Source organism: Physeter macrocephalus, unplaced genomic scaffold, assembly GCF_002837175.3.
Source record: "Physeter macrocephalus isolate SW-GA unplaced genomic scaffold, ASM283717v5 random_773, whole genome shotgun sequence".
In the NCBI taxonomy this organism is placed as follows: Eukaryota; Metazoa; Chordata; class Mammalia; order Artiodactyla; family Physeteridae; genus Physeter; species Physeter macrocephalus.
Genome location: NW_021146059.1, coordinates 31,336 through 42,642, shown reverse-complemented (window position 1 = coordinate 42,642; position 11,307 = coordinate 31,336). Strand labels below are relative to the sequence as shown.

General features: G+C 51.0%; 1 protein-coding gene, 1 long non-coding RNA gene and 1 pseudogene across 3 annotated transcripts; 2 read left to right on the top strand and 1 right to left on the bottom strand.

Moving 5' to 3' along the window:
* Positions 1 to 779: 779 nt before the first annotated feature.
* On the bottom strand, positions 780 to 1,880 carry LOC114485224 (male-specific lethal 1 homolog). The gene has a single exon (XM_028486285.2). The coding sequence runs from the start codon at positions 1,617 to 1,619 to the stop codon at positions 780 to 782; it is 840 nt and encodes a 279-aa protein (XP_028342086.1). The 5' UTR covers positions 1,620 to 1,880.
* An 897-nt stretch (positions 1,881 to 2,777) lies between these two features.
* On the top strand, positions 2,778 to 8,206 carry LOC129391912 (uncharacterized). 2 transcript variants are annotated; one of them, XR_008616778.1, is made up of 4 exons: positions 2,778 to 2,806; positions 5,308 to 6,080; positions 6,274 to 6,491; positions 7,621 to 8,206. It is a non-coding gene; the product is annotated as an uncharacterized lncRNA (long non-coding RNA). The 2 variants fall into 2 exon arrangements; XR_008616777.1 differs by having other exon boundaries at positions 5,308 to 6,491.
* A 966-nt stretch (positions 8,207 to 9,172) lies between these two features.
* On the top strand, positions 9,173 to 9,685 carry LOC102985828 (60S ribosomal protein L17-like; annotated as a pseudogene).
* Positions 9,686 to 11,307: the final 1,622 nt, after the last annotated feature.

Genomic DNA, 11,307 nt, shown 5'->3' with positions numbered 1-11,307 from the left:
CCTGATATCTGGAGGAATATGTTTTAACACATAAGGTGCCCTTAACTACTGCTGCAGTAAAAACAACCCTATATAGTCGTGCTCCTCAGAAGTACAAAGAAATAATAAATGACTTCCCTACTACCTTAAGATTCTAATATAGGGGAAAAAATTTTGGTCTACTTAATACATTTAATAAGCTTAATTTCTTCTGATGCCTTAAAAACCTTCCAGCCTCTAAACACCATGCTTATACAAGAGAGCTGCTTAGCAGGTCATGTTTTATAACTCAGATTCCTATTAAAAACTGTTTGAAATCAAAGGTGATGATTCTCTTAATATCATTTTGAAAAGCTGTAATAGGGTTCCACTGTGAATCACCTCGACCCCTCTGCCAATTAAAAGGCCTACTACTCTGTCTAAAGATGCTACAAGCAGTGCTTAGAGCAACAGCTGCTATGGCCCTCTCCTCCAGAACACATTTCTAACGCAAAGCTCTTTAAGTTAACCCCTTCCATAAAGCCACCACATATGTATCCCACCTTTTCATTTTTCAACCCTTCACAAATCAGGTCTTTTCCCACTCTAAACGTCTTTCCCACACGTCTGGGGCTGTCATTTTAAATTAACCCTTTGGCACCTGAAACCTCCCCTCCCCCTCCCCCCTGGGAGGTTGCCCTTTAACCCCTCCCTCCAACCCAACGTGTCTGTGGGCCTGGCTCCCAAGGACCCAGCAACTAACACGACTCCTTCGCTGGTGGCCAACCTCCTTACCCCTAACCCAGGGATACCTTAACCTCCTACAGCCCCCTTCCCCCGAGCATGCGCACAACTCGCTCCTCGTCCCGAACGCAGATTAACCCCTCCCGTACCGTGTCTCTCTCTGACTTCAGCTCCTCGATCTCCTTCTCCTTGGCCTGCAGCTGCTGCTGCTGCTGTTCGATGAGGTCCAATTGCAGCAGAAGGATCTGTTTGAGGCAGGCGGCCTGACTGGAGGCTCCCGAGCCGCCGCCACCCCCGAGAGGGCTCTTCCTCGTACTCTTCCATCGGCCCTCGCTGGCCGCCAGGGTCCCAGCGGCGGCGGTGGGCGCGAGGGGTGGCGGCCCGGGCAGAGGTAGTGGTGGGGGTCCCGCCGGGTCCGAGGCGGTGGCACCTGGGGGAGCCGCCCCACCCTTGTCCCCAGCCCAGGGCGTAGGCTCTTTGGCCGCCGCCACGAGAGAGCCCGTCTGAATGGGCAGCACCGCCTGATACTTGGGTCGGGGACTGCAGCCGGCTCCGGCTGCCGCTGGCTCCCCCCCAATGCCAGCTTGTTTGGTGGCCGGGGGCGGACAGGGCAAGGGCACCGAGCCGCCCCAGCTCTCTTCCTGCTGCCCGGGGGCCGCCCCGGCCGGGAGTAACAAGCCCCGGCCCTTGCCGCCGCAGCCGGCCGGGGAGGGCGCAGGGCTCCCGCCCTGGGAAGAGGCCAGCGGAGGCCCCGGCTCCTTGAGCTTACGGTGCCGGGGGAGGAAGTGGGCTTCGGCCGCCCCGGGCTCGTCCTCGGGCCCGCCCAGCGCCGCAGCTCGCTCGTAGTCCAGTCGCTGCTCAGGGTTGCCGCCGGCAGGGGCCGCGGCCGCCTTGAACACTGCGGATCTCATGGTCATAGTGGTCCGGAGCAGCGCCGGGGACCGAAACGGAGGAGGGGGTGGGGAAGGGGTGAGGTGCGGGGGGTCGAGGACGGAGGAGGGGGAGGGGAGTTTGGCGGGCTCGCCTCAGCAGCGCGGCAGCAGGCCTTGGCTAGCGCGGCTCCTCCGGGGCCCGGGCGCCATCCCGCCGGCGTGCGGAGAAGTGGAGGCCGCGGCTGAGGCCCGCCGCCGGCCCATGGGGGCCTCGCCGCCGCCTCTGCTGCCGCCGCCGCCGCCTTCGCCTCAGAGGCAGGAGCTCGCACCCAGCCGCCCCCGAGCTCATCCCCGGAGCTCGCTTCGCCGCCCCCCCCGCCGCCTTGAACACTGCGGATCTCATGGTCATAGTGGTCCGGAGCAGCGCCGGGGACCGAAACGGAGGAGGGGGTGGGGAAGGGGTGAGGTGCGGGGGGTCGAGGACGGAGGAGGGGGAGGGGAGTTTGGCGGGCTCGCCTCAGCAGCGCGGCAGCAGGCCTTGGCTAGCGCGGCTCCTCCGGGGCCCGGGCGCCATCCCGCCGGCGTGCGGAGAAGTGGAGGCCGCGGCTGAGGCCCGCCGCCGGCCCATGGGGGCCTCGCCGCCGCCTCTGCTGCCGCCGCCGCCGCCTTCGCCTCAGAGGCAGGAGCTCGCACCCAACCGCCCCCGAGCTCATCCCCGGAGCTCGCTTCGGCCCCCCCTGGCCCGGCCGGGCCCGCCTCGTCTCCCCACCCCACACCCCCCCTTCCCCGCCCCGGCCCCCCGCCCCGGAGCTCGCCTCAGCCGCCCCGAGCCTCCATTTTCCCCCCCCTCCTCCTCAGGAGGGGGTGGGAGGGATGGGTCCGCCCAAAGCCCTCCTACTCCGGGAGGGGGTCTGTCGCCTCCCCCGGGGGTCTCCGGGCTCGGGGTCCCCCTCCCCCACAGTCACCCCCGGCGCCTCAGCGTTTCCCTTTAAAAAAAACGGAGCCGCTCCGAGCCGCCACAGCCGCAGCCGCCGCCGACCGGAGGGCGCATGCGCCGGGAGGGAAGCGGGCGGGAGCGAACCGGGAGCTGAGAGGAGGGAGGCGGGCCGCGCTATTGTGAAAGGGGCCGCCGCCGCCTCGAGGAGGGCGGGCGAGGGGCCGCGGGGGGCCGGCGAGGGGAGGCCGGGGATGAGGGGCGAGGACCGAGGAGTCCGCGGAGCGGCGGGGTGAAGGTGGGCTGCCGGGGGAGGGGCGAGCCGGGGGAGGGTCAGGAGGAGTGAAGAAAGGACTGGGGCCTTGACGGGTAGAAGGCGAATGCGGAGGCTCCTCGGGAGAGAGGAGCGTGAGAGAATGGAGTTGAGAGGAAGGACGGGGTCTTCGGGAAGTAGATGCGCCCTCGGTGGAAGTGTACCGAGCGGTCCACGGACCCGGCCTGCGCTGGATTACCCCTTCCCTGGGCACCTTGGCAACCGGCCTGGCCCTCGCCGGAGGGGCCCAGCGGCCCCGCACGCCTCCTGGACCAGTCAGGATGCAGGCTCCTGTTTGAGCCTATGGGTGTTTCCTGGGCATAGAATTCTAACCCTCCACCCCCAGCACTCCCCAGCAGCCCCACACTGGTATGGGAGAGAATGAAGTTCTTTGTCTCTAAGGGATCCAGGCCAGAAACGGAGGGGACCTCTGGTTCCCCGAGGGAGGAAAAATCCATGATGTCTGCTGCCTAGAGAGTTGTTGCCACCACCTCCCTGGAATGAAGTATTGCCAACTACCGACAGTTCTTTCCCAACGGCCATCTCCCCAGCCTTCTTAAGTCACTTCTAGCATCTTCTGGGGGTTCATGAAGGATTGAGGCAAAGGAAGCCTCGGAAGGGACCTTTACCTTTACCGGGAATAGGAATACTTTAGGGTATTCTCCTATGCTGAGCACTTTGTCCTCTCTCTTCAGTGTTCATTTTGTGTGTCTGTCTGTCTGTCTTAACTTACAGGCAACTTTAGCCAACAAGTCCTCACAGAATTTCTCCTGGAAAAACTTTTAAATAGTTTTAATTGATTGTTTTTCTTTTGTGTTGAGGTGGGATTTTTTTTTTCCAGTCTATATGGAGATGGAGATGGCTAACATTCTTTGGTCTAATGTGAAACGTCCCCAAAACACAGAGCACTGGAAATTTTAAATAAATGGGTGCGAATATGCTAAGAAGCCAAGGGAGCCCCAGCCCTCTTCTACCAGACTGTATGGCCTCAGATCTGCAAGGGGAGTACTGGAGTTAGGGATACCAGTGAAGGAGGTGTGTGGCAGGAGGCATATAGAATAGCGGTGATCTTTTTCAGTGTCGAGACTTTCAATACCATCTCTATGCTGGCAACTCCTAAATTTATATCTTCTGGGATCATCCCCTCGCTCCAAAATCATATATTCAGCTGCCTAGGAGGCATATCCACTTAGATGTGTAACAGGCATTTCAAACGTACGTCTAAAATCACACTCCTGAATTTCCCTCACCCAAATCCTGCTGCTTCTACAGCCTCCTCTCTTTCTCTCTCACTCCACATCCAATCACTCTTCAGTCCCATTGCCCTTCAATATATATATATCCAGAATCACACACCTTTGCAGCATCTCAACAACTTGCACCTTGAGTCATAATCTGTGCCATAATCGTATCTCACTTTTTTATTGCAGTAACCTTGTAATTAGTCCCTCAGTTTCAAGCTTTGCCTTCCCCCATTTAAGTCTGTTCTCAACACAGCAGCCATCGTGATTCTGATAAGATATGAGGCAGAACTTGTTCTTTGTCTGCTCAGAACCCTCTCATGACTTCCCATCTTACTTGGAGTAAAAACAAAATCGTCATTGTGGCTTGTAGGATCTGGCCCCCGGGACTGCTCTCTGACTTTGGCTCCTACTACTCTCCCCCTTACTCACTCCCCTTCTGCCACACTTGCCTCTTTGCTGTCCTTCAAACACACCCAACATGTGTCTGCTCAGGTCCTTTCACTTGCTGTTCCCTCCACCTGGGTCACTCTTTTCTTCAGATAGTCACATACCTTCCTCTCTCGTTTCCTTCAGCTCTTTACTAAGTATCATCTTTTCATCATACCTTCTCTGGCTACCCTGTGTAAACGCACAACGTCTTCCAAATACCCTCCCTTGCCTTTCCTGCTTTATATTTTTCATATACTTATTACCATCTAAGATGTAATTGACCTTGTTTATTGTCCTCTCACACTAGAATGTGAGCTTTGTGTTTTGTTCACTGCTGTATCCTTAGCCCCTAGGACCATACCTGGCACAAAGTAGGCAGTTAATAAATATTCATTGAATGAGTAAATGAGCTGTTTATATTAAGAGAAAGCATGTACCCTTGACCTTTAGCTTGGTTGAGAGTGACAGTCTTATAACATTAATAGAGTGTAAAAATTAGTGAAACCTAGGGAAGAATAAAGTTGTCTAGAAGCACAGAGAAGATAGAACATACTATCTGGAGGGAATTGAGGAAGTGATAACTGAAGTGGGTCTTAAAGTTTGAGGCCATAGGAGGACATTTCAGACAGGTGAGAACATTGCCTAGGCATGGGATAAAAGGATGTGTTGGAGTAAATAGGAGAAGTTGGCTGGACTTTAGCTTGGATACTGGGGAGTACAGGGGTTAAAACAAGCAAGGTGTGTTGAGACCAGATTGTTAAGGTCTGAAGGCCCAGTTAAGAAATGGATACAGTCGACCTTCCATATGCGCAGGTTCCACATCTGCAGATTCAACCAACTGCAAATTGAAAATATTCAGGAAGGGACTTCCCTGGTGGTGCAGTGATTAAGAATCCGCCTGCCGATGCAGGGGCCACAGGTTTGAGCCCTGGTCCAGGAAGATCCCACACGCCGCGGAGCAACTAAGCCCACGAGCCACAACTACTGAGCCCGCGTGCCACAGCTACTGAAGCCCGTGCACCTAGAGCCCATGCTCTGCCACAAGAGAAGCCACCGCAATGAGAAGACTGCGCACCGCAACAGAGTAGCCCCTGCTTGCCGCAACTAGAGAAAGCCTGCGCGCGGCAACGAAGACCCAATGCAGCCAAAAATAAATAAATAAATAAATTTAATTTAAAAAGCTGACCATTAAAAAAAAAAAAGAAAATATTCAGAAAAAAAATTCCATAAAGTTCCAAGAAGGAAAACTTGAATTTGCCGCAAGCCCGACAATGATTTACATAGCATTTTTATTGTGTTAGTTACTATAAGTAACCTAGAGATGATTTAGAGGATGTGTGTCAGCTATATGCAAATATACGCCATTTTATATAAGGGACTTGAGCATTCAAGTGTTTTGGTATCCTGAGCAGGGTCTTGGAACCAATCTCCCTCGGATACTGAGAGACAACTAATTTATCAGCCAAGGTGAAACATCGAAGGATTTCCACCAAAGTGTGGAATGATCAGATTTGTGTTTTGGAAAGCTAACTTCAATATATCTTTGTACGGAAGGCAGGAGGCCAGCTTGCAGGCTTTTAGTCCAGGTGAGAGATGATGAACGGTTAATCTAAGGCTTCAGAGTGTAGTTATCACATTATTAGTAATTTGCAGAATTTCTTGATCGATAAAAAGTGTGAGGAAGGGTTGAGGGAGAAGGAGGACTTTGTGGTCAAGATTTCTAAGGTCAGGCAGATGGCAATTCCATGAACAAATTGCATATGTTTTCTTCCTCACTAGACCAAGTGTGGTCCTGGACTGGCATCATCAGCATCAGCTGGGAACTTGTTAGAAATGCAAATTCTCAGGCCCCACTCTAGACCTAATGAATCAGAAACTCTGCAGTGGGACTCAAGCAGTCTGTTTTAACAAGACCTCCGGGTGATTCTGATGCACCTCAAACTTGAAAAACACTGCTTTGGAGTCTATACCAGGACCTATTCTTCAAGAGCCACATAGTAAGTATTTTAGGCTTTGACAGCCGTGGAGTCTCTTGCACTATTCAACTCTGCCACCATAGCACAAAAGACAATGTGTAAATGAATGAGTGGTGGCTGATGATGAGTGGTTAATCTAAGGTACCAGCGGTACGGGGATTTAGAGGGAATGACAGGTGGCAGACTCATTGTTTGAAAGCAAAGGCTCTGGGGTGAGGCTGCAACCAGCGATTACATTCCCACCATTTTATAAAACTTTATTTAGGAACACTGAAGTTTAAATTTCATATGTGTTCATGTTTCATGAAATATTATTTTAGATTTTCAACTATTTAAAAATACTTGGTGGGACTTCCCTGGCGGTCCAATGGTTAAGACTCTGCGCTTCCAATGCAGGGGGGAAGGATTCAATCCCTGGTCAGGGAACTAAGATCCCTCATGCCTCTGGGCGTGGCCAAAAATAAATAAATAAATAAAAAATAACACACACACACACAAACTTAGATTAATTATTAGAGAAATGCAAATCAAAACTACAATGAGGGGCTTCCCTGGTGGCGCAGTGGTTGAGAGTCCGCCTGCCGATGCAGGAGACACGGGTTCGTGCCCCGGTCCGGGAAGATCCCACATGCCGCGGAGCGGCTGGGCCCGTGGGCCATGGCCGCTGAGCCTGCGCATCCGGAGCCTGTGCTCCACAACGGGAGAGGCCACAACAGTGAGAGGCCCTCGTACCAATAACACAAACAAACAAAAAACTACAATGAGGTACCACCTCACACCAGTCAGAACGGCCATCATTTAAAGGTCTACAAATAAATGCACCCATGTAAATTAATGCAGGGTGGCTTAATACTGTCATTTACTCAGAGATCACATACTTCCTATTTTGTGTATGTTAAAATGTACTTTCGTGAAATGATAGTGATAGTACACAGCAATCGGTGGTGGGTAGTTTTTAAATGTCCTTACTTGGCAAAATAAAAAGCTTACATCAGTCCCCCACAATTTTTTTTCCTGAAAACTTTACAGCTCTGAAATCCAAAGTCTAGGATTTCACTGCTCCAGACTAAGTAAACATGCTTTTCTCCCCCAAAGCGAAGAGGCTGGAATTTTGGATTTGAGGTCTGATCTTCTTGATCTCAATTCACAGGATGAGGTGGATAGACCACCAGAAAACTGAAACCTAGGAAGAGAAGATCTCTAAAAAGGGAAGAGAATTCTTGCTTCCAAACCATTAGGTTCTAAACTGTGATAATCCCTGAACTTGGACATATATAAGGACGTGAGATATCAAAGAGTAAAGGACAAGAGGGAGAAAGTGGACCTACTGGCCGAGAAGGAGCCTTAGGAAAACCATAGGACTCATAAATCAAATCCCCAAACAAATCTCTATTTTGTCCCTAATGGGATAATGACCATTCCCATTTGCCCTCTGGCTAAGTGTATGGATGGAGTTGAAGCCAACACTTCCACCATTCCTCTAAGACTTTTTGGAATGACAGAATTCCGTTTCTATGACCTACATTCTTTGAAGGGAATGCCTATAGTGTGGAAAAAGCATGTAGCAAGCCCTTTTAACAGTCTGGGTCTTGGTTTCCCCAGACCAAAAAGAAAATAGAAATAGATCATCTTTAGGACCGTATGAAGCTGTGTTTTCCTACTAAGAGTGGGGCAGAACAAGGTATAGTAAAAAGAGACTTGTTTTGGCTTCTTCCCGGAGACAGAGTACTCATCTGGGCGGCTTCCTGAAGCTCTTGGAAAGGTAAATGAAGACGGGTTGCGTGGCTGGCATTAACCCAGCTCCACATGGCACCGAAATGAGACCACGGGTGGAGAGGCCACCTTTCCCTTTTTTGGGAGGATGGGGGATGGGGAACCAGCATGGAGCCACAAAGGTTTCCGGCTCTGAAGCCCTGCCCCGGCTCAGAGCTTTCTGGCAAAAACCCTGTCCTGCGTTCCAGGCCTCCGCGAGCAGGATGCTCGTTTGCCGCTCCCCTTCTCCCCTCCGCGGGGGCCTCTCAGCAGGACACACCCTCCCTTCTGCCTTTTTTTTTTTTTTTTAAATAAAATCACAACTCAAATTCGGCTATTTTTCTCGTTTTGCCAGCCCCGCCAAAACTTTCAGCGAGTTCCGCCCACTCCACGTGGACCTCCCTTCCCTGGCCCAGCAACCTCTGCGAGGACCCCACCCCCAACACGTGACCAATTGTTATATTTCCTTCTTGGGGTCCTTTTTCGCTGGCACCAACTAACGACTGAACAAAAGTGCCCCCTTCAGGGTGAATGTGGAGCAGCAGCCTGGGGAGGAGAGGAAAGTTGACTGAGGACTGGAGTACAATAGGGGAACGTGACTGCCTCTGCTTAAAATGATTTCAAAACCATAACTCCCTGGTTAATAACTTTAAGGATCATACAATTAAAAGATGAGGCAGCTTTTCCGGTAAGCGGCCTGAGGTGACCTCTAAAAATGGTTCGCTATTCACTTGACCCAGAAAACCGGCAGCGTTTAGTACATATATAAGCTATATGAGTTACTGTAAATATATGTTGACAGAATTATTCTTGCTCACTTCCAGGTGACCTCTAAAAATGGTTCGCTATTCACTTGACCCAGAAAACTCCACAAAATCATGCAAGTCAAGAGGTTCAAATCTTCACGTTCACTTCAAGAACACTCGTGAAAAAAAAAAAAAAAAAAAAAAAAAAGAACACTCGTGAAACTGCCCAGGCCATTAAGGGTATGCATATCCGAAAAGCCACCAAGTATCTGAAGGATGTCACTTTAAAGAAGCAATGTGTGCCATTCCGTCGTTACAATGGTGGAGTTGGTAGGTGTGCCCAGGCCAAGCAGTAGGGCTGGACGCAGGGTCGGTGGCCCAAAAAGAGTGCAGAATTTTTACTGCACATGCTCAAAAATGCAGAGAGTAGTGCTGAACTTAAGGGCTTAGATGTAGATTCCCTGGTCATTGAGCATATCCAGGTGAACAAAGCCCCCAAGATGCGGCGCAGGACTTACAGAGCTCATGGTTGGATCAACCCATACATGAGCTCTCCCTGCCACATTGAGATGATCCTTACTGAAAAAGAACAGCTTGCTCCTAAACCAGAAGAGGAGGTTGCCCAGAAGAAAAAGATATCCCAGAAGAAATTGAAGAAACAAAAACTAATGGCCTGGGAATAAATGCTGCAAAAAATAAATGCAAATAAAAGTAAAAGCAGAGTGTTGGTTGTCTTAATTAGTAAATGTATTTCAAGTGTCATCACAAAATGGATCAAATGAGTTTTCATAAACATGCTGTTTTGCAAAAAAAAAAAAAAAAAAAGATGAGGCAAATTCAAGAGGAAGGATATCATTTTAAAAAACTGCTTTGGGGGCTTGGCTTCCCTGGTGGCTCAGTGGTTAAGAATCTGCCTGCCAATGCAGGGGACACGGGTTCGAGCCCTGGTCCAGGAAGATCCCACATGCCGCAGAGCAACTAAGCCCGTGCGCTACAACCACTGAGCCTGCGTGCCACAACTACCGAAGCCCGTGTGCCTAGAGCCCGTGCTCTGCAAAAAGAGAAGCCACCGCGGTGAAAAGCCCGCGCACTGCAACAAAGAGTAGCCCCCGCTCACCCCAACTAGAGAAAGGCCCCGCGCAGCAACGAAGACCCAACACACCCAAAAATAAATAAATAAATAAATAAATAAATTAAATTAAATTAATTAGAAAAAAAGAGAAAATTGCTTTGGAGGTGGAGTTGGGTAGAGTTTTAATCCCTAACTGCAAAGTTGGTTACCTCTACTCCATTTCCCCTAGAGTTCTTCATGATGCTGGCAGAGCTCTCTGAGATCCCCGAATACCACCCGAGTTCTTCAATTACGGGCAGGATGATGGGAACGTGGCCTCTCCTAGGGTGAGCGTTCTGCTTCTTGCCTCCTCCGTCACCTCCCGTTCCCCAACGACACTGCAAACAGTTCTTCCTCTCTGGGCTCAGTTTCCTCAAGCTGCAAATTACTTCCAGAATGGAGAATACTCCTCTCTCAACGTTGGGAACATTTGTCCTGGATGGGAAGAGCCCTGGGAGATCATGGTGGAGGAAGGGGGAGAGGGCAGGACAGCAAAAATTAGTCCAGTGGGAAGGCTTGATGCAGAGCAAGGGGACTAAAGAGGAAAACCTAGAAAATAGGTTAAGTGAAGCTAAACAGAGGAACTGTTTTCCTTGGGAAAATTCTGACCGGGGCTTTGTCCATTTTCCGCCCCACTCCTTTTCCCCACATGAGATGTGGTGTTGAGAGATGAGGTAGGGAATTGGGGTGACGGAAGTTACGTGGTTGGAGGCTGACTAGGAGAAAGCGTTGTATATCAGGTAGTGATCAGAGAAGAAAGGGTAGGGAAGGGTAAATTTAAAGTCAGAATAGTTGGGTGCCATTTGTCCCTCCAGAGTCACAGAGGTCATGAATAGTAGATAGCCCAAGAACTACAAATCTTGGGGCACAAACAAGGGGACTTCCATTGTAGCCAAGAAGCACACTACCCAGGGGCATGTTAAAGAGAGATGTGTCGAAGGGAATGGGAGGAGTCCTAAGGCACCTATTTTCAAGGGAAACAGCTCCAAAGCAATCAAGCTAGAACGTTAAGGACTAGGGACACTTGCTCTCCTATAACTCAGCATCTGTCAGCGCTCCCATTACCAGGTGCTATTTCCAGAGTCCTGGGTCTAGTGGAGGAAAAGGGAGGGGCCCTGGTGGAGAGACAGAGGGAGACCCGATGGGCTCCTCCCCCAGCCCAGCTGCAGTTCTAGATTCTCGCCACTCGGGGGCTCCCGAGCTCAACCACAGTCCCAGAGTTAGGGAC